This window comes from Leptonotus elevatus, chromosome 2, assembly GCF_054856555.1.
Source record: "Leptonotus elevatus isolate MCC_2025b chromosome 2, RoL_Lele_1.0, whole genome shotgun sequence".
Lineage (NCBI taxonomy): Eukaryota > Metazoa > Chordata > Actinopteri > Syngnathiformes > Syngnathidae > Leptonotus > Leptonotus elevatus.
Genome location: NC_141240.1, coordinates 17488230 through 17511039, shown reverse-complemented (window position 1 = coordinate 17511039; position 22810 = coordinate 17488230). Strand labels below are relative to the sequence as shown.

Sequence of the window (22810 nt, the reverse complement as noted above, 5' to 3'; positions counted from 1 at the left end):
TGACCATGCTATCAGTGAAAGGCAAATGATGTTAGCTTGCAAGGATTAGGGCTGCCACACACAGGAGATAACCTTCTTTTTTTTTTAACACAGCGCAAATGACTTTTCCCACTCAAGCCCTATCAGGCTGTTTCCTACTGACAGTTAAGGTTCTATTGATCCCTTCTAATGTGAACAACATACAAATCTTCAGTCATTAGTTTTCTTTTACCAGCTGAATGTTCTCTTTGGTGTCACTGTAAAATCTTCCCATCTTTTACACTTGAAAACGCAACAAGACACAGACCTGCCTTGTCTATATTGGAGACAATTAGGCCACATTTTCCCTCGCAAATATGATAACAGATGGGCATTATATCTCCTTTAGGCAAGCCAAATATGGGCATCAGTGTGGCATAGCTGGTCTGCAAACGGGACGAGAGGCAGAGGTGTCGCTGATGATAAAGGTGCACGCTAGTGGCTATATATGGACTAATCTAGGGTCGGAACATTAGCAGGCTTGTCACTTTGGAATCATACCTGCACAATGTAAACCACTTGTTTAAAACAGATATGGACTTTTTTTTTTTACATTGTTGCATTAAATGTTAAGTATCTATAAAAGCATTATGCAACTTTTGGGGGGGGGGGGGATGCAGCATCAGCTTGTAATACTGAGAGTAGCATTTTTGTCATTGTTATGGTGACTACAGATCAACCACATTAGCGAGCCGTAAAATTGGTGGACCAGCTAGGACACTTTTTGCTAGCAACAGTGCTAACAATGTTGTACAGAGTTGTGTGGAGTGCGTGCACAAGCAGTGTGTTATAACGAGGATGATTTATTCATTTATTTATTTATCTATTTATTTGTTTTTATCACATATATTTATCAGCTTTGGCTTATTGAACATCTGACTTTGTGTAGCATCTCAAGCAATAACTGTAGAGCTAAGCGGTTTGGAGAATGGATGGATGATTTTTTTTTGCTTTTGGCACCTAAAGGAAGGGGAATTTAATAGTTCAGCCTGACACTATGCGTTGCTGCCATAGAAGGATAAGGATATACTGTACAGTATTATAAGTAATAAAAAAAATAAAAAAATTGGAAAATGTCTGTGAAATGATAGCTATTTTGAAAAATGGTTTTGTGTTACAATGTTCTGTTAAAAGTGATTAAGGATTTTTCAAGATTTTGAGGTGGTTTGCAGCTGTCGTTATAAACAACCATATTATATCCACTGCTGGTGAATAACAGCCGAATCCCATCTCTACAGTCAGAACCAAAACAAGAGCAATCTGTAATAAGAAGACCATTTTAAAAACAGTTACTTGACAATCATTATTGCCATTTATCAAAAAAAACAAAAAACTTTGACATGGGGCAGAGAGTGGAGTCAACCATGTTTGTTTAAAAAAATGTATTACCTTTATTCACTACAGTGTTGTGAAGTGAAAGTATTCCTGTTTTAATGATAAATACTTTATTTCAATCCTTGCACATCTAGAAAAGTTCTACGGCATAAAGTATCAAATCCATTTACCAGTAGTAGCTATTGGTACTCTCCACAAACCCCCCTCCACCCATGGGATGTGGGTGTTGCAACACCCCACCCCCACCCATATATATGACACCTACTCACACTGCCCACTTCCACCCTTTTTTTTGAACGTGCATTGTGTGGTGTGCAAAATATCAGTTTTAGTATATGCCACGGACCACTTAAAAATGGATGACTACCAGGCCTTAATTTAGACACCCCTGATGTCATCAACATTCATTCAAAACTACAGCAGGGATCCTGAATCTGTTTTCTATTTTCTGTTTTAGACCATTTCACATATCCAAAATAACTAAACACACTTCTTTTGTCAATTAAATCCAACTGCTATTGCTTTTCAATTTTGGGATTTTTAAATTGCAACATACATTATGCCTGCTCTTAATCATCAGGCAGTACTTAGAAAGGCCTCCGAAATAGACTAAAATATGTAGACACTTTTTACAGCCGACCTAAAATTGCAAATGGGAGTCCTGCTCAAACTTATTTGGTCCCCACACACACAAACACACACACTTATTTGGCACATTTTTTATTTCCTGTTGACTGGCGTGTACGGACGGACGGGGACTCCCATTCGACATCTAAATTATCTTGAAAAGTATTGAGGGCTTCTGTGCTGATAGGAAATCCACGATGCCTCAGCGTGAGGAGTTAAATGTTTTGAAGGTCACAGTTTCTCTCATTGATCTTGCAATGTTTGTTAATTACATTGTCACTGATGTTGTGAGAGATAATTAAGCCACTATGTTTATATGCATAATTATGTGCACTGCGCATCAGCCTTTGAACAAAAGTGGAGATGGAGAGAAAGTGAGAGATTTTTTTTTTTTTTTTTTTTTTATTGTGTGATGAGCTGAAACACAGAAGTATAGATGACCTACTTACAATCACCAAAGAGGAACTCTGATGGAAACAAAATGAAGTGTTACATTAATACCACAATCGTGGAGGTAAGGGCTATGTGCTCATTTAGACATATTTAGTAATATTGACAAACAAGAACATAAAAATGAAAACCACGCAAGCTTGTTTTCCCCTGAGAAGCGTGTTTTTTTTTTAATGTAGACATTTCTGTCATTAGCATTTTATCTTGAATTTAGTTTTCAATTCTGCAATGTTACTTTTTAGCGTACATTTTTAAGAGATAATTTATGTTTTATTAGGGCTATCATTAGTAAAAAAAAAAAAATCAATTATTGTATTGCTTATTCCAACAATTATTTGGCATTAAAGATTGCTGTATTACAAAATCATATTCTCCCATTATTATTTATAAACCAATTGTTGTTTTTTATTAAGTATTGTTTAGTGATAACAAAAAACAACAACAACTAAACAACAGTTAAGCAAACACGCGAGGGTTGTGTGTTATTACTCAACAACTTTTGTGAAACGGATTCCATTACTGGCTCGGTCATTGTTTTCCAAAGTAAAAACAGATGTTTACAAATGTCTTACTTTCATTAAACACAAAAGAGAACAATAGCCAACATTTCTTTTTCTTTTTTTCAAGTGAAAAAGCAATTTTAATGGCTCTGGATAATATTGGGCTGCTAAGTCCCAAAAATTACATCTGTTCCTTTAAATTGGCTATAGTTTTTGAGATATGGATTTTTTTTGACAATTAAACAATTGATAATTATTGTTCTTTTACAATTTAAAAAATGCACTTCAACCATTACTAAAGGTAGTGTTTGTGCTTTAACATCCTCCTTTTTTGCATGTGTTTTTTTTTCAGAATTTTCGCTTGCCTGGTAATTACCAATAATATTACCAATTGCCCCATGTCGCCGGCTGGCGTGCACAATCGCCTTCCCTGTCAACAAACGACGAATATGATTCAGCGCATGTCGTTTGTCGTCTGCACCTGCATCAAAATTTGTGTATTTTTAGCACTTTTTTAAAAACAAAAATATAGAATATCTCAAAAAGTAGAGCCAATTGGGAAAAATCAATGTCACAGTCAGATTCGGGGATATCACATTGCTGTATTCTAAAAGACAACAAAATGTGTGTTGACCATTGTAATTAGTCTGATGAAGGACTGCAAGAATTCCAAGAAGAGGCTGAAGTCTGAGGATTATAGTTGTTGATTATTCGATTAATTTTGCCACCTCTCGTTTAAATGGGTTTTTTTCCCCCGTTTTTTAAACTCCAATCCCCGCTCAAACGGATTAGCCCTTTATTACACAATTGAATGAAACGTTACATTTACTGAGTGCTAAACCTATTCCTGTTTTGTGAAAAAGTCTGTTCAAGTAGAACCTGTACAAAAACATTTGACCCTTGGAACAGATCAAGTACAACATTTCTTCCAAGTATCTTCGTTTTGAGTAATTTAAAGGGAAGGCCAAGATTTTATTGACGATCCCTCAGTAGATAATAATGCTTGCAGAGCGAAGAGAAGCTGATGGTGCAGCAGTGGCTAACTTTAGTGAGCTTAGGGACAATCAAAGACTCAATATGTAATCCTGAGTGTAATATGAAGCTTAGCCCGGCCCCGCCATGTGCTCTTGACCACGCACAGCTGCTACAACTGCCTGCCGTTGTAAGCCTACTCCATTTATGAAGTTCTTCATACAGTTTAGCACACACTGACAAGTTCCTATGTTCGCCCTCCAGCACGCCAGTTGAATCCGTCTTTAGGGTAATAATGTCATCGACTATTCATAATGCAACTCTAGAGTGTCTCTCTCCAATAATGGGCACACTTAAGCTTATGTGCATGTGGCAATGTCGCTCTCTCTTACACACATGCACAGTTTGAGCCTTTGCCCCCTAATACTCTAAAGTGGAATGTTTTAAAGGGCAAAGTGAGGTTGATCAGCTCAAATGTACCTGGAGAGGAGAAAGGTGCTTGGCGGCTCGGGGCCTCGCGCGGCGGCATGTAGGCGTCGTGCTTGGAAGGCCTGTCGTCAGCATCTTTGTCGTTGTGGTAACTGCCATCCTGCGAGCCGGCCAAGGGCTCCGCCTCCTCGCCGTTGTTGTCCTCCTCGTCGCTGCAGCCTTTTGGCTGGACCATGTAGACGCCTTCGGGAGGGGCGTCTTCATCGTCGGCGTCCTGGAGCTCGTGCTCCTGGTCGTCGCCGCCCTCGGGCGCCAGCGGCTCGTCGCCGTACTCGCCGTTCACCCACTTTTCAATGGCCTCGCGTCTCTTCTGGTCCTCCTCCAGGCTCTGACTCAAGCTCAGGCTCTCGGGGAAGTTGCTCTCGTTGTCATCGTAGTGGGAACTGCCGCGCTCGCTGTTTTCGGCTACGCTCTGGTCGCCCTCTGCGTTTTGCGAGTTACTGTCGAACACCACCTGGCGGCTCAGCTTGGCACAGATAGCATTGAGTTTTAGGCCACCTTTCCTTTTGGCGGCCATCTTGGGTTTTCCTGAGGTCGTTTCAGTGCATAAACTCCTTTCAGCTGAGGGAGGAGAAGGAAAACAAAAAATAGGCGATTAAGTGTCACGGGTTGACGAGCGCTCAGCAGGCGAACTGTGAGGTTCCTTGCAAACAACATCGGATTTCAAATATCACAATGGAAAAACAACGGACATTGAATGGTAACTGCCGCTATTAATAACCCCCAAAGCACTTAAAAGAGCACAAGAGTGAGGACACGCAGATACTGTACATATCTTTCCAAGTGGCACCTCCACTGGCAGCTCAGGGTGGTGGAAAAAAAACAAGGAGAAAAGAGCAGTGGCAGCTGAAACCACAGACAGATATGTATCACCCCCCCACACAGCCCTTAACCCACTATGCTACTACAGTACAAGCGGGCGACATAATCCTTCACATGACAGCGCTATAGACACACTGAAATGTTATCTTCCTCAAGAGGCCGTGGTACGGTCCTTCCACTGAGAGAGGGGAGCGGGACACAGTTTTAAAACACTTTGGATGTGGAGTGACCAAAAGAAAAGCCTTTTTTGGTCAAAAAAAAAAAATCATTGAAAGCAACCAGCTCAGAATAGGTGAGTACCAATACGAGGTATCAGTATCGAGCTGATTCTTAGCCTTATTTCAAGTGATCGATACTCGTCAAGGCAGCTGATACTGGTATTCAACTCTTGTGGCCGTTTTACAATCATGGATGAGAAATGCGAAATAAGAAGAACAGAATTTTGCCATTTATTTCATGCAATTTTAAAAGGACAGCGTGTAGAATTGAATAGCCAAGATGAGTATTAATAAAGTCATAAAAACAAATGATTACGAACACAACTGATGAATTGTATGATTATGACGAAAAACATTGTTCTGGGTCCTGACGTTTGAAGTTTGACATCTAACGTGACAGTGGCACGTCATGCAAAAACATGCAGCAAGTAAGCGCGCCTGACATGCGGAATGCACGTACGGTATGGGCCGAGTCCCCCCAGGATGGCCTCTCTGAACAATAGAGTGTGATAGAGTGTGCTTTGGGGCGGGAACGGGTGGCATTATTTCAACCCAAGTGGGGCTATCTTTATAACATGTCCTCTGATGAGGCCGGAACAGCTGCCTGTGGCATTCCACATCCCGAGCTACCTTTTTAGGGCAGAAAGTGCACTCTGTTACCTTTCGCTTTATTTCCAGAGCCACCAAAGTTCACCTTGCCACGGCATTTTGCAGACTCTGACTCAAGGCCAGATTTTTATCGAGGCTGTAAATAACGAAGGAGCAACGCGGCATTCGTGATATTTTTAAAAGTTGTGATCTGTTTTTTTCATTTCACGTAAAGTTCCGGCAGCCGGGCTGAAGCGGATATTTATTCTGCTTGTGTTGACTCTGCATCTCGCCTAACATAATATGCGCACAATTTCACTGGAGAGGAATGCATGATATCATAGGTTGCAAAGTTCTATCTTTAAGACTCAATTGACTTTCTATAACAAGTGCAAGCCACTTCATTTTCCCCGGGCCATAAAACGCAACACAATCACGCGTGAGCCATTGCCGGCATTATGTAAATCACGCTGCCGCAACATAAAGTCCTGTTTTCATTTTCTTTTGCAAAGAATCATTAGAGGATATACCATTGGAGGGAGTGTACAAATCACCCCGTCAGCGGACAATGCAAGCGGCGCTCGCCACACATGCTTTCTCAGTTACTGTATTTACATTGCACACTTCCTCAGTGAAACAATGACTTCAGGAATGATGTCGTTTTGAGAGCCGGGGGTGGGGGCAAGTAGCAACGGCACATTACACCAACAAATTAGTGTTAGACAATTGCAAGCGGGGCTGAAAGGGTAACCTTTTAGAGGACAGCAATTTTTTTTTTTGAACGGGGGCAGAGGGCGGGGGTGCAACAGAAACAAAATCAGCTGGAAAAACTATTAGGAAGTGGAAGACATAAATTTCCAACTTTTTTTCTTTTCTTTTTTTTACAAGTACACTCCAAGGAAGATTGAGGTCATTTGGGTGTTGCAGTGGAGGTCTTTTTTCCCTTTTTTTTTTGTTACCGTGTTCAGTATTTCATGCTTTAACTACCTATTCCTTTGCATTGCCATCTCTGGATCCTCATAGAAAATGACCCCTGCACAGTTGTTTCTCTCTACGAGAGACTATTTATGTGAGATTTTCTTTTACCAACAAAGAACGTGAGCAGAACTTACTTAAAAGCCCCCAAGGAGGACGCTGTTAAGCTTGGATGGTTTATAGAAGCTGTCTTCAGTATTATTTATGCTGAGGTTTCTGTCCGCAGCAGCTTTTTTGCCCTTTGCTTACATTACAGATTGCTATGGTAACACTAAAGTTGTTTACCCCAAGTCGTTTGTGTGCATGATGGCGTACAATGATATCAAATCTAAGGGGACCATCATGAAAGAACAACTTTTCCCCCCGGGAGCGACTCCTCCACCTCCCGGTGAGTCCACTAAGCGTTCTGCCTTATTAATGAATATCAGAAAGAAAAACAAGGCTGTCATGCCGTTTGGTCGTATTTACACTTTGTTTCACTCTGGTGTGCTAATTGTCAATGAGCTGACAGCTCAGTCGGGTTGTGTGTTAAAAAAAAGGCAGTTGAAGTCAAACACAACATCTGAACCTAATTTCTCCAACTGCTTATGTTAAGTGTGACACTATTTTTACTGGAAAGAGCGCAGAGCAAAGGACAAGCACCGTTTCTTGTCTGTATAAGGCCAAAACCTGAGCAAAAAGACAGGAAACTATTTGAAATGCTTGAAATGGGCTTGGTTCCTATTCGAGTTGAGTCACAAAGTTCTTTTCAAGCCCTGCTTCTTTTCAGAGACGCTCAACAATCTGCCGAGCCGACAAACAACTCCCCAAAGGTCTTGTTTCTTTCTTTCCTTTTTTTTGATGTAGACGCTCTGTTTGTGTGCCAGAATGATATCACGCCCAATCAAGTGGCGTTTCAAATCCTAATAACACTGTTGGAAGCGCATTATCCGTGTGAACGCGCACAGACTGTAATCAAGGCAGCTTTCGAGTAAAGGATGCAAGAATTTTAATGATGACTGTGACGAGTTGGGTCGCGGCTTTACCTCTGTGACTTCAGGGTCCAATTATATATATATATATATATATTAGGGGTGTCAGGCGATCGTATTTAATCGTAATTAATCGCATGATTTCAATAATTAACTCACGATTAATAGCTCATTTTCAGTTTTTAGAAATGATCTGTTCTAAATGTACAAACCATTTTTTTACAACATTTTTCATACTCTTGTTAACATAAAAGTGGGGAAAAATGTTAAATAGAAATATGGCTGCATATTTTATTTATTGCTGCCCTAATTTCAGAATTATTCATAAAATTGAGTTAAAATTTAAAAAATGTACTGTACTGTACTGTAAAAAACGTGTGTGATATTGATTTATGTTGAAGTCATTTTTCTTCCACTAGATGGCCTAATTGCATTTGTAAGATGTTGGCGACAGCTCAGTACATTTTCCTTTTCATATTAAGAGCTATCTAATCTTTAACATGAAGTAACTTGTGAAATTCTGCACATTTTTAAAATTGTAAAACACAACTTGACCCCAGTCTCCTCAAATATATGCATTATTATTGAATTTATTAATGCTAAATTTTGACGTGGATGTGTCTGTTGCGTTGTGACTGTAATACCCCCAGTGTAGGCTTTCCATGTAAGGAGAGGTAATTATTCGCGAGTCTAAAAAATGTGTGGCGTTAATGGAACTTTAAATGAATGTACTAATTTTTACACCCCTAATATATATATATATATATATATATATATATATATATATATATATATATATATATATATATATATATATATATATAGTATTATAGTGGAAAAACTATGCCTTGTGTGCAAACATTTACATGTAGATGTTCTTGTGCAGTGCTGCTATAAAAGCCCATGTGTAGACAGTAAATCTATATTTTGTTTGTGCGGCCGGTGAGTTTTATTGTCTGAATAAGAGTGGTAGATGTTGATGAAGACCCACTTTAGTGTCATGAACACACCAAATGCGCACTCAGCATTTACCCCATAAAAGCATTTAAATGTGTGTTTGTTGAATATTCCTGCTGAGGTCTAATATGAACGATGCAGAGGCAAATAAGTAAGCAATATCTGAACTTAATTAATACAAACAGGGTCTGTGAGATGAAGATTATTTTACATGATGCAACTGAGATTTGCTTTAGCTTATAACTTTATGAACCTTGGGTGGATAAATCAATCAGTGTGTACCTCCTTGAACCTGGGCTGCGTCTTTGAGGTGTGTGTGTGTGTGTGTGTGTGTGTGTGTGTTATCCAAATCACGGCGCCCATCACAGGCAGAGTGTTTGAAATTGTTCTCCTCAGCAAGGAAGTCAAGCGGAAAGCCACTGATGTGCCACGATGCCCGGACCCCAGCATCTGGCCCCTTTTCTCATTTTTATTACACAAGAATAACAATAAGCGAGGTCGTCAACCCCTGTGTGAGATTTTGCTACACTTTTCGAAGAGTCTGCGAAGCTGATGCCGGGAAATTTCCATTTTTCCGCATCCATATTTAATTGAGTTTTGTCCCAGTGGTGCGGAAATGATTTGTTTTTTGCTCTCTGTTCACTTGACTCCTCTTCGGAGTCGCTAACCCTGATTAAGACGTTCCCGTTAATTTCCCAGCGCACACCTTTTTTTTGTGCATTAATGGTTCTGATCGTCTAATTAAAACTTCTCAGCTCGGTTGCTGATCACCGCTCGTTGTGCCTCTGACCTGAAGTTTTAATTGCCGCATCAGAAGCGATAATAATTTGGAGGTTCTGATGATTAAAAACAATGCCATTGCCAACTAGATGATAGATGAAGATTTGGGGGTGGGCACATCAGAGGGGAAGTTTAGTGGAGTGGGGATTTAGAGGCTGTAAAAATGGGTGTGGAAGAAGGTTGGTATTTGGGGGTGGCGGGTGCAGGTGGATTACAAGTCGAGGTAGAAGGGCTGGCAGAGCATTTTGAGCCCAGCCAGCCCACCTGAGCCTCAGACTCTTCCTGAAGGAACCGGTTTAGGTGGTGCTGGGACGGCGCTCCCCAACTCGAATGTAAATCTGCTCGTTTTGGAGCTCCCTGGTTGCCAGCATGTTTCTGTTTCATTTTATGAAAGAAGATAACAGCGGAGTAGACACATTGATCACAAATATGACTGAGCAGAAAGAGCTCCAAAAACACAAGAGGTGGGAGCGAGGGTGCGTGCGTGCGTGCGTCTGTGGAAAACTTCCATCACTATCAATTTGTAACATTTTGTTCCCGTTCTTTTTAACAACTGGATTTCTAATGGATTTTTGAGGTTCCACTGTAGGATCGATGCATGCATGCTGGCGCACAGCGACACGCACATGGGTCGAAAAGTCCTCTTTGCACACCCTCCCCTCACCGGTCCCTCTCTCGCACACATCTATTTTATTATTAATCAGCTGCTTGCACATCTGCCTGATTCTTTTTCTTTTTTCTGTTACCTATCAAGAAATCACTTATTGCTTTCACTCCAGAATATGACCTTGCTCATTATGTGCCATCTCCCCAAAAGGGCCCGTTTGGACTATTTCTTACAGTCAATGTCTACGAGCTATTACCACACACGAGCCTTCAAGCCGAGCGGGACGCTCCCGTCACGTCACCACAAAACACAAACGAGACAAAGGCAGCCACTAAAGTAAGACGCACAAACTGGAAGAATAAAACAATATACAGTACGTTTGAAGTGCGGGAGGAAAGAGGAAAAGATGCTGAACTTGAGGGCAAATCTAAGGACAAATACGCCCCTGGGCTTCATCACAAACAGTGTAATTATGGTCTTTTCCAGAGCAGAGGACAAGCAGCCTAAAGTGGTTTAAGGGCGAAGAAAGGATCTGACATGAGTGACGAGAAGCGTTGTGACAGCCACGCACCGAAACAGCCAACTTTTATTCTCTTTGCTGCTTTGGGTAATTCACAGCACACATGGCTAACTTGTTAATATTAAATATCAAATCTGGACTTGCAGCTGGAAGCACATGATGACTTCACTTGTGTTGCCACAGTTACCTTGAAAATGTAAACTAGTTGCTTTATTGAATACATGCTTTAAAAAAGTAACTTAAATACTTTACGGATTACTTCCTATGAGAAGTAACTTCATTTACTTTACTGATTACGTGCTTTAAAAAGTAACTAAGTTAGAGTACACGATACTTTAATAGTTACATTCAGCCGATACTGACAACTCTTCTTAACATAAAAATGACACTCAGCCAATTGGAAATGTGTTTTTGACAATGACATTTAAGATTTGTTTTTATTAAAAATGGAATAAAGACATTTTTGACTTATCGTAATTATTCTAATATAAAAATGAGTCTTCTCAGGATTTCACTTAACAAATTTGCTACCTGTTTTCAATTTAAAAAAAATACAGTACAATAAAAAATAAAATCTTCTTTAGTTCAGTTTGTTTGTTTGTTTTTGAATACTGTTACTGAAGGTATGTCGAAAACACTCGACAGCACCGTGTGAAACGATCCTTGACATTTTTCTTTTTAGCTGACTGATGATGATGTCACTCCATGAGACGATACTCCCACAATGTAACTCACTATTTTCAATATCCGTGTTTCCCTTTGTCATGTGTTCTTTGATGTATAGCTTTTTTTTCTGTGTGTGTGACTTTATAGTGTTAGGAATCAGGTGTTCGTTTCGCAATATGCGGGACCTTGACTGTAAAGTATGTGTTGCTTTTTTAAGTCTTGTTAATTTTTTCTCACTGCAACATCCTTTAATTGTAACCGGCGTTGGTTTAAGTTAACACTAGTCTCTCTCTCTTTAAGTTGATACTTACATGCAGGAGCAAATATGTACCCACAAAGTACCTTTTAGGGCTGTTAAAGGAGAACTTCAATCAGATTACTAGAGTGGAAAAAGTAACGCGTTAGATTAGTTGTTACTCAAAAATGTGCATTACTGGCTTCTGCTTGTCAGTGCTTCAATTTCAGGAGTCCAGGCTTGACAGAATTACACGATTGGCACACACACTTCAAAGGCTTTTGCTGAGAATAGCAGGGGAAATTTATTCCTGCAGCTTTGTTTTGGGCCTCAGCTTCCACGTTCACTTTCAAGACGTTCGCAGGGGTGCAATTTGATGAAGCAAGCGCCACGGTAAATGAGCAGACAACTCCTGTGTTTCTGTGTGTGTGTGTCCCACGGCTGCGGCGTGTGGCGCGGCGGCACGGCATCGTGGGTAGTACGGTGGAGAAGGGGGCTCAGCGGTGCACCTCTCAAGGGCCCTTCAGCTAATATCTGTACAGATTAACTGCTTCACTTGTAGTTTGGTCACGGGGATCTCGCTTTGTCTTTGTGGCTTGTTGAGAGTGAGATGATGCCGTGTGTGTGTGCGCAATTGATACACACTTTCTGTTTGTATGGAAAAGACAATTACCTGCTGGTCTAAGAGGTCAGGTGACCTTGACTGCCATGTCATAATCTTTCAGGGTCATATTTAATTTACCACAATCCGGAGATACACTGCTGAGTAAGGCAAACTATCACACACACACACACACACACACCCACACACACACACACAGTGTCAATCCTCCAGGGTAAACTCAGCACATGCCGCTCCATTAGTTATCAATTAAGTGTCGAAATCTCCACCTGGCATCATACTCACAACAATGGAGATGACACACACACCATCATCATCACGGCTCTCAACAGGAGGTTCTTTTTTTTTTTTTTTTTTGGACGGCATGTTAGCGAGCGAATGAGCGTAGCACGTCGGCACGCGTCAATGTGTGCTGGTGCGGGCAGCACTTTTGTCCATGAGGTTAACCTTGATGGGAGGCCCTGTCAGGCCAAATAATGTCAATCAATGACACACCAGCCCTAATGTGGGGCCTAAAAAGCCGGCTGTTTAGATCTTTAGACATGCCCTCTTTCAGCAGCATGTGAATGGCATTACGAGGAAATCGGCTGTGGCATTCCTCTAATAGGAGTCTTAAGACATTTTGACAGCAAATAAGACAGTCCAACATGAAATAAATAAATAAAGAAATAAAATCCCTGATGACTAACTATAAGAGAGGAGAGGGTTGCATAGCTATTGTAAATTATTATTATTTTTTAAATCCTCGAGTATTGACTAATTGATTTCCAAAGTCACCTTTCAATTTAGTTTTTCTACACACTTTGATGTTTGTGCATCACATCTTGTTGACCTCCATCTTCACCCTGATATAGGGGCCTTTCCTCTATCAGAAAATAATTAAATAAAATCTGACAACTTCCACCATTGCCTGCCTTAAAAAATACCTGCTCATCCCAGTGGTTTTTAACCTAACCTAACTTGTGGCAGTTGTGTTGGTAAGTCGAGTGATTTTTAAATTATCCTAATCCCTTCATGCTAAATATGTCGAGCAAAAAAGTAGTGTTTGGACTAATATCTGGAATATTAATTCAGATGTATAATGGAGAGTATGGTGTTCCACAGGGCTCAATTCTGGGGACTCTGCAGTTTTCATTATATCTGCTGCCCCTGGGTTTCTTCTTAAGAAAACAGCGGCTGTCGTTTTAAAGTGCTCTATAAATATTGAGCCGAGTTGAGTGATGAAGTCGGTGTCCTAACTGCATGATGTGCAATCTCAAATTGAGCAATTCTTGCCCAGCACAACTAGCTATCTAGCAAAACTAAAGAAACAATTCCTTAAGATGCATGGAGATGGGGAATACAAGAATAAAACACTTTTTGAATTCAAGGTAAAAAGAGACAGGTGAAAAGGCTACTTACTCTCCCTGTTCATTTTGTCTTAAGTCTTGAATTTGGAGGGAAAAAAAAAACAATTTATTTTTCAATAAAGAAAGGTTCGATGAATGCACGTGGGAAACTAGTGGGCTTCAGTACCTCCAACACCACTGCTTTAAAATATCTGCTAAGGCTGACAGACTTTTCTTCTTGATGATATTGTAAAAACTTTTATTTTAATTAATGTTTGATTAAGCCCGTTTCTTTGCAGGACTGCAGGAGGAAATGAGGAGAACGAGTCTTCCCGCTTGTGGGATTTCATAGACCCCGTGGTTATGAGCCCCCTCATAGATACGTCATTTGTTGTTTTTTTATTACAAGCAGGATGGAAGCGTCAGTAAGATATGACTGTCACGCACGCATGTGTGCTTGGGTATGAGTGTACGATGTGCATACAATGTGAAATACATACTCACCAGCCACATTATTTACTGAGATGTATCAAATGGTCTGCCTTAAAAAAGAGAATAGCGTCAGAGAATTTTACATTTAACAATATTTTTATTAACCTGGGTTGACTTTGCATTTGTTTAAAGCTGCAGGTCGCATCATTTGCACACTCTAAACTGATCCACATCATAAAAAAACAAAAACACGTTCAATAGGAGGTGGATTCAAACATGGCAGTTTTTACCTGAAACAGGAACAATGTTGTTTCTGGGAGTTCAGTGGAATGAGGAATGCGCTGTGACTGCGTTTGAAGGTGTGATAAAACAATTCTTTCAAAAGGGGTTAGAGAAAAAAAAAGAATACGAAAAATAAAATGAAAGAAGCAGAGCTTTACGGGGGGAAAAAAAAGAGTGATGCCTATTTTGGGTCTTAGTAAACTGAAGGAAGTACTGTTCAGTTGACTCAAACAAATAAATTAGCTTTTTATAAAAACCACAGAAACTACTTTTGCATTCTACACCAAACCAACTTTATTTCCTGCATCTTCATTTTCATGACACTTGTGAGAAGCCACTCACTAAACTGTCACGCAAAACAACAACGGATGCATTTCACAGGGCTTAAAATATCATTTGACTCGAACTGGTGACGAGTGGCGGGGAAAGCCTGAGCAGCGAACATGGGGCGCTCGCTAGCCGCATCCAGCTGCCCGTTTTATATTTCTGCAACATTCATATTCCTCTTATTATTATTTTAAAGTGAAAACGGATACTCCGTTGAAGTGCAAATTTGATGAATTACAGGAGCAGATTGCTGCAATTAATTATTAAAACGTATTTTATAAATATTCAGGTCTGTCATGCATCTAATAATGAACGCTTTAGAGGAGGTTACTTCCCGTGTGCATCCTAATGTGTCAGAAAGATCACTTTTAATCACGTTTGTGTCAGCGAGCGCTGGGTTGGCTGAGAAAAAAATCGAAATCAAGGAAACTTAACTGCTTTTCTGCTGTACTCCTGACAGCCGCTCGCTTTTTGCTCATTTCAAACGGTGCCTCTTCATCTTCTGATTCTTCTGCGAGCGGCCCATCTGAGAAGGTGCTGAACACCTTTCAGCTTCTCTTCTTCTAATTTGAATGGAGAATAATGCATTGGCAGCACTCTACCTTCTGGACACACCTAGTCCCAGTGCTCCTGCTGCCATATGCTGTGTTGATACATATTCATTACACTTTCTCCTGTGTTGCTGCACGATGATGCTTAAATGAGAGTGTCTCAGAACTTCAAATGGAAAGAGGAAAAGGTGCAGCACATCGAAAAAGTTTGACTTTTTCATCCCCTCATGCTTTGCTCCATTCTTACTCCCTTCTACAAAGAGAGCGCACACTCAAGTCTTGATCGGAAGGAACCTGGTAGCTTGCGTGCTTTTCCCCAAAGGTCTTCAAAAAACGGTGACTGTCGCTGTGGTGGGATACATTGTGGCAGCCCACATTATTAACACCTTGCTGAACTATGCACAGGGTAAAAGAGGGCTAGGATCTTTTATATATAGTCGTCTAGGCTTATCGTCGAGTGAAAAACAGGTTTGACTTCAGGTCACTTAAGGCTGGATTATACATTTACAACACCAGGTCATAAACTGTACTACTCTGCAGGTTTACCATAATGGTGAAAAAAGTTTCATACATACATAGTCAATCCAACTCAAACACGTGTTGATTCATGACTTTTTACTGTATTTTGCATGTTGATGAGACACAAATGTTTTAATTAAAACACTCAATTTTAATGAGATAGTAATTATAATCAAAAGAATAAGATTAAGTATAAATTGGTTTTGGCTATGTTACATGTGCTATATTTTGGCATAGTCGACGGTGTCCCCTGGGTTATACTATAATGAACTCAGGGTAAAAAGGTGGCTAGTCCAAAACTGTTTTTTAACCATACTGGATGTTCTGAACCTCACCAGTTTCCATTCACCGAACCCTTCTTTATTGAAAAATAAAATGGGATTTTTTTTTCTTCTTTTCTTTCAAATTTCATTTTTTAGACATAGGGTTTACCGGTGAACAAAATGAGCAGGGAGAGTAGAAAAATCACACAATGAACCATCACAACAGTCACCGAAACCCTGGGGTTTGATCGAACCCAGGTTAAGAACCGCTGACTTAGGGTATTTGTGGCTTGATCAGTAGATGGAATGAAATATGTTTATTGTCATTGCACATGCTCACATACAGAGCAACAAAATTTCATTGAACAGGCTCAAACCGTCCAAGAAACATGAAAAACAACGACCAACAGCGGGAGGACGGAAAGGCCTATTGGTACTCGATAGAAAGTGCCCCAAGATCTTAGATAAGAAGGAAAGTGGGGGTGATTAAGACTCAAGCCATGGTCCAAAAGGGAGACTAGTACTATACTACTATACTCTGATGCTCTGGTTTTACCAACTAATCTAGGCTACCTCAATGTAATGTTGTAGCAAATTAATTCACCCATCCCTCTATTCTTACTTATCCTCACTATGGTCACAGGAGTGCTGCTGACTTTGAGCGAGAGACGGGGGAAAACCTGAACCGGTCCTCAGCCATTTGCAGAACTTAAGTATTTATAGTGTTTAAGCCTAGCCTCCTTCAAAACCATGGGTGTACTCTAGTTAGAGGGCCCAGCTTTGACTATTGGCTGGTAAGATCAAATGCCACTGAGCAATGCACCTAAGCACTATATCTAAAGGCTGCATGCTACAGAAACACACACTCTCAGACACACACATACACACCTAAATACACGTAAGCACGCACACACATGCAGTGCTCCAAGATTAACACAGAGCTACAATGATACCCCGTCATTATCTGCACACGGGGCCCTCCTTCGTAGCGTGCTTGCTTCTCGGCCCTCTCCACTGCTTCTCGATGGAGGTAGTAATTACTGAAGTTAACATTTCTTGTTTCTCCGGTCCTCCACTTCCACCATTATACCATTTTATTTTGACACAGCTAAAGGTGCAGGCATAACAGTTTGATGGCAGCACCTGTTAGCGTGAAAGTGTGTGTCTGTGTGTGTGCTATGTCATTGTATCATTATGAGATTACTTGGTGGCCAGCTGGTGTGCAATAAAACACACCGTGTGCTATCCCAGATCCAGATCAGTCCTCTGGGAGACGGGGGGAGAAAAAGACGAACGCCATCCTCCTCCCCCATCCACCAACAAGTGCTGAGGGTAATTTCTCCAAGCAAGGACCGTGTTTTCAAACGCAAATACAACAAACTGCCATGAGACATCAAAATGGGCGATTTTGACTTCAGAGGGTCTTTAGATGCTGCAGGAGATGTCAGAGTGGGGCCTTTGGGACGGAACAGTGAGAACAGAAGGCACCAGGAGGCAGTTAACCAATACAGGAACCCTACCAGAAGGAAAGAAAGTCTCCTCCCAACCTGCCAACTGGCACCAGCCCCGTTTGCGCCACAGTTTGCTACAGTATTGTTTTCTCTTGTCAAAAACAGTTAAGGTTCCTCACATAACTGCTAACACTTTTTACTGTTAGGGTTCCAACCAGTACTAAACACACTTAAATGGACTGCAAAAGATGTTGGCTAACCACATTCAACTATGTTGTCACTTTATGTAAATGATGCAACTGTCGTCATCTGGCCTACGCACCCCACAGTGGAAACACAAGTCACATCAGGTTCATCGTTCCAAACCATACAGCGGAAAAGTGAACTGTTGAATCTGTGTGTGACTTCAGATGCACAGTAAATAACCCACCTGAGGTGCTCTTGTCAGCTGAAAAGAGATCATCAACAAAGCCTATCTGCTATTTATTGAACTGTTGGAACAGTGACAAATGTCCTTCAACAGGTACTAGGACACTCTAGGACACTCGTTCTCCATGCATTCAGCTGACTTTGAAGCAGATTACGCTGGCTCATATTCAAATAGCCATTTCTTGTAAAAGGCACCATGCACGCGAGTGGGCCGAGGAGATCAGCAGAGCCGCCCGGTGAGGCAGCAGTCACAGGAGATTGTGTCCCGCGTAAATCAGCTTAAGGGAAGAAAAAGAGAGGGAGAGGCGGAAGTAAAAAAGACAAGCAAGCGTTGGCTCTGCTATAAGAGTTTAGTTAGCTGGAGAGTTAGCGCGTGAGTTATGGCAAGCAAAAGGCTGAGGGACGCTGTATTTATGAGGGGACTGAGTGAGTGTTAAATCCCCAGTAAGAAATAAAGTTGTCCCGGAGCGAACTGGGGAAACATTTCACTCAGTCACTCGGTGGTGGCTTAAAAAAAAAGAAAGTATTATGCCGCTTTCGACAGGAAGTCTTCCTTATTTCCCAAATTTGTTTTCTTGCTTAAAAATGCCATCGATCACATCCAAGTGAATTGAATTCCAAAATTTGAATGGCGAGGTAATGTCCCCCTGTGAATAATATTTCGGCAAGACATGAGCCAAGAAAAAGAAAATGAATCAAAAACTGTAAATAGAGGCTGAGAAATAGACTGAGAAATTGCGTTAAGTGGGGCAGCCAAAGCACACAGTGCACTTGTTGCAGTGCAAAAGGTCGTCCAAGAAAAGTTTTCCACTGCGCTTTCAACAGGAAAAGTCTCTTTTTTTACCTCTGTCATTTGAAGTTATCCTGTATAGTATATAATATATGTGACACCAAATGTCGCTGTATTTTCCCTAAATTGTATTTCCATGCAGTCAACTTGCTTTTGAAGTTGACTTGAAAAGCCAGAAAAGGCACGTGGCCAACTGAAAAGGAAGAGGAACTCAACCCTCTCGTGTAGCCCCGGCAGCAGTAATAACAATTATTACTTAAAAAGGCTATATTTTTACATTAACTTAAAAGGCTATATCTTTTTTCCCCTTTTTTTCTTCTCCTCCAGCCTGTGCGGCCTCACTTACCCTAAGTATCTTCATAAATCACCAGTTACTGTTAACATGTACTCCACAATTCAGTCATCAATCTCCTACCAGGTCAGAGTGAAAACAGAGGGGGAAATGTCTGCTTAGTACAATGTCTCTCTGGTGAACGCAGCTACCACCACCCACTGCTCAAACACACACGCATAAAGTTAAATAACAAACACGCGCTGGCGCACAGCAACCAGAGCGGCCCTGTGGGACACGGGAGGGGTTTCAGGATCGTCATGGTAACACAATCCAAATTCAATTCAGGCTTCACCTCTCACTCAGGAAGCCGCTGCCTTATCTATCCATCTATTTATTTATCCACTTATTTATTTAACAAGACAAATAAAAAAGTTCACCGTCTTGTGTCTGCTCCTAATCTTGACCTACGAGGGCCACAACGTGGCAACGGGCCGAGGCAGACACCCACGGGGGCCGCATGTAAATCTGTGTTTACGCTCAGAGATGTCAGGTTTATTTAAGCAAAATAAAATAGAATTGTACACAAGGAGGTTTGGTTCCCCTCCGCGACGGGCAGGACTCTTGAGCCCCACACGGTGTTTACACGTGCAGAGTGGAAAATCCCTCAGATGACAAACCTCTCCATCACATCTGCGTCTCAACCGCCAAATCAATCTCCACACTGCAAATTATTTCAATGTCGCGTCCGAAAAAAAAACACATCTGCACTTGACATTAGGGCAGCGGGATTTAAGGTGCTTTTGAATCATTTCCCTTTTTAGCCCGTGCAACGGTGTACTTAGACCATATATTGATGTAGCCTTTAATCATTGCCACTGCTTGAATAGGGGCTTCATAAAATATCAAATGCATTTGCAATAAAGTGAAATCATATATAATTAGTGGCGGACGGAGTCGTAATCCTTTACTTGAGCAGAGACCAGCATGTTCAAATATTACATTTGAGGTTAAAAAGGCAGGATAAAGGTGTGTATTCAAAATTATATTTAACTGGGAAAGTAACAATTTCTCCTACCTGTTCCATTTTAATTCTGACCCTTTAGTGTTTTGTTTTTATAAATTCGTGACAGATAAAAGTTGCCTGTTTTGTTGTTTCCTTTCTTGCATCTGTGCCAGATTTGAATCTCACTAAATCAATTACAAACGAAAAACAAATCATTATTAAAGTTTTGTGAATATACACTGCAAAAAGTTCACACCAAAAGTTATTTTCATCTAGAAATAGTTTGCACAAGTTATTCAACTTGTGACTTAAGAGTTGAAAACTACAACACCTGCTTTTGAACAGTAAAGAATAAAGTTAGTTCCACTCCAGCAAGGCAAAACTTTTTACAAAGTTGCACGTCTGTGAATTGAAGTCAAGCTCTTGATGGGAAAGTGCATCATCATCATCATCATCATCATGAAAACCACCCGACACCTGTTCTCTACACACTTCCACGCCGTCATCGCCAGCTGCAACTAGTAGCGTGGCGGTTCACCTCCAGGTAGCACTGTGTGTGTGTGTGTGTTTTTTGTCTGTGAGGGGAGGGGAGGGGGGGGGGGGTCGGGAGGAGGGGGTGTTGTAGGTGTGTGAGAGTCTTACCTGTCAGCAGACCGCCCTGCGCGCTCTGCCTCACCTCTCCCTCCTGCCCTGGAAGGATTCTCTCCACAAAACAAGGCATTTTCTCCTCAAGTGTTCTGCGCCGGGGCTCTGCTCTCTCTCCCTCCCTCTCTCCTTCACACTCTTCTCCTCTTTCCCACTCTGTGCTCCTCGTCCTCCTCCTGCTCCTCCTCTCTCACTGTCTGGCTCCACTCCCCCTCCTCCCCCCCCCTCCTCCTCCTCCTCTGAGCACAGATGTTGAAGCTGTGCGAGTTTACCCACTTTACCAGTAGGGGTCCTTCATCGCTCTTCTCCACCCCACAGACATATGAGGAACAGTGCACATACACACACACACACACACACGCGCGCACACACACAGGAAAAGAGAGCCACTTAACGGACGCCCCCCCTGTCACCGCTACAATGAGAACCCTGCGCCGAACAGCACGACTGCTGCGTTTGCGCGTGTGCGCGCGCGTGTGAGAGAGAGACAGGTGTAAAGTAGGCAATTTGGGAGCCGGCCCTCATCCGGGTCCAGTCCTGTTGGACCTGGCTCCGTTTTGGCTCCCGGCCCCTCAAGTGTGTGGAACTGTTAGTGGCGCACTCTCGCTCACTCCCTCACACACTAAGGCAGAGTTACAGTACAACACCAGCTGCTGAAAGTGGAGGGGAGGGGGGCGATGGGGGGGTTCTGGACACACAAATTTCCTCTCAAACACAACACAGGCTATCAACTGTTTTGTACTGCTGTTAACAGTGATAACACATGCTTTGTGCCCCATGTGTGTGTGAATGTGTGTGCACAAACACACCACGGGCGCCTGCCGGCTGTCGTATTTCAGCTCAAACTGGAGTTTTTTTTTAAGGGTGCTCAGCACTCATTGACACCGACGTGTTAGATTTGAAGGCTCTCAGCTATTCTGCGGTGGGGAATTTCTAGTTTCTCTCCTACTTGAGGGTCACTTTTCACATCGGAATAGCAATAGTGGCGCATATGAGCTGTCCCGCTCATCTCTTGTGCTTGTCTTGCTATAAGCGCATAATCCCCAGAGGATAATAAGTTCGAATGTGACTGTCAAGAGTCTAAACAAGGCCGTGTTTGCCTTCTGTGCGCTGCATCTTGTTAACGCCAAATTTAACGTATTTGCTTTAAAAACAGCACGCAGGGGAAAGAACAAAATGATTGTTTAAGACTCGACAAAGGGGTGTGAGGTCTCATTTGCGCATTGGTTCTTAACATGGGTTAGATTGAACTCCAGCGGTTCAATGAGTCAGTCTCAGGAGTTCGGCGGAGGTCAAGACACACACACACACGACTCATCATTAGTCAGGTTTACATCCAATGGCGATTTTTTCTAAGCAAATTTACTGAAAATGTGCAAAACTGTTTTAATCTGTACTTCTTTTGCGAATATTAAGAGGGGACTCCGCTGCTGTAGATGGCGGTATACACCATTGAGATGGGATCCACCAGTAATTTAAAAGAAGAAGAAGAAGACCAGGAAGCGACTGCGCCGTGCGATAAGATCGTATGAGTTTGCTTTTGTAATTCTTAATAAACCGTGGCGTTTCTTTGCTGCTTTCCATCTAAAATAGCATTAATATTCTCTTTAATTAATTCCAAAAATATTTCTGTTTTCGCCCCCCCACACACACACATACTTTACTTTATCGTCCGCCACTGCTTTGGGACTACAAACGTACGTGTGATGTAATATCTGATTAAAACATGCGACGTGTATCCGGTCTTGCCAGCGGTTATCCGCAAAACTTAGCATTTTCCTTTTTTAGATACGCTTCAAAGTCCACCCCCACCCACTAAGTGTAAAAAGTTTTTTGCGAATTTTGGGCCCTTTTTCAAAATTGTAGCGTTTCCATTCAGTTTGATTTTTGCATTTCTTAAAAATTTGAATATAAATGGTTGATGGAAACCCAACTATTGGCTGCAGGTGATCAGGTGACATTGCTTGGCCTATCTGTAGTGCAAGGAATTTGGTGCACTCAAAACCTTCCTTTAAAAAAAACAAAATACCTTTTCCTGATTGATTTCTATCTTGAGTTTTGATTTTAGTCGTGATTTTTTTACTCAGATTTTTTTTAGCGACTGCACTTTGAGATTTATTTTAAAAGTAAGAGCGTTACAAATAAAATATATAATTTTTGTTAT

General features: G+C 41.4%; 1 protein-coding gene across 6 annotated transcripts in view; it reads right to left on the bottom strand.

Moving 5' to 3' along the window:
• Nucleotides 1–22810, bottom strand: part of casz1 (castor zinc finger 1) — a 212956-nt gene that overhangs the window by 37539 nt on the left and 152607 nt on the right. For 4 of the 6 annotated variants that reach the window (XM_086068774.1, XM_086068778.1, XM_086068775.1 and 1 more), the window contains exons 1-2: nucleotides 20644–20773; nucleotides 4383–4952 (exon numbers count right to left, since the gene is read on the bottom strand). In XM_086068774.1, the coding sequence (XP_085924900.1) occupies nucleotides 4383–4952; nucleotides 20644–20722 (649 nt within the window). In that variant the 5' untranslated portion in view covers nucleotides 20723–20773. Of the gene's footprint in view, nucleotides 1–4382; nucleotides 4953–20643; nucleotides 20774–22810 lie in introns of those variants that run through there. The other 2 variants (XM_086068777.1, XM_086068776.1) reach the window with 1 other exon arrangement.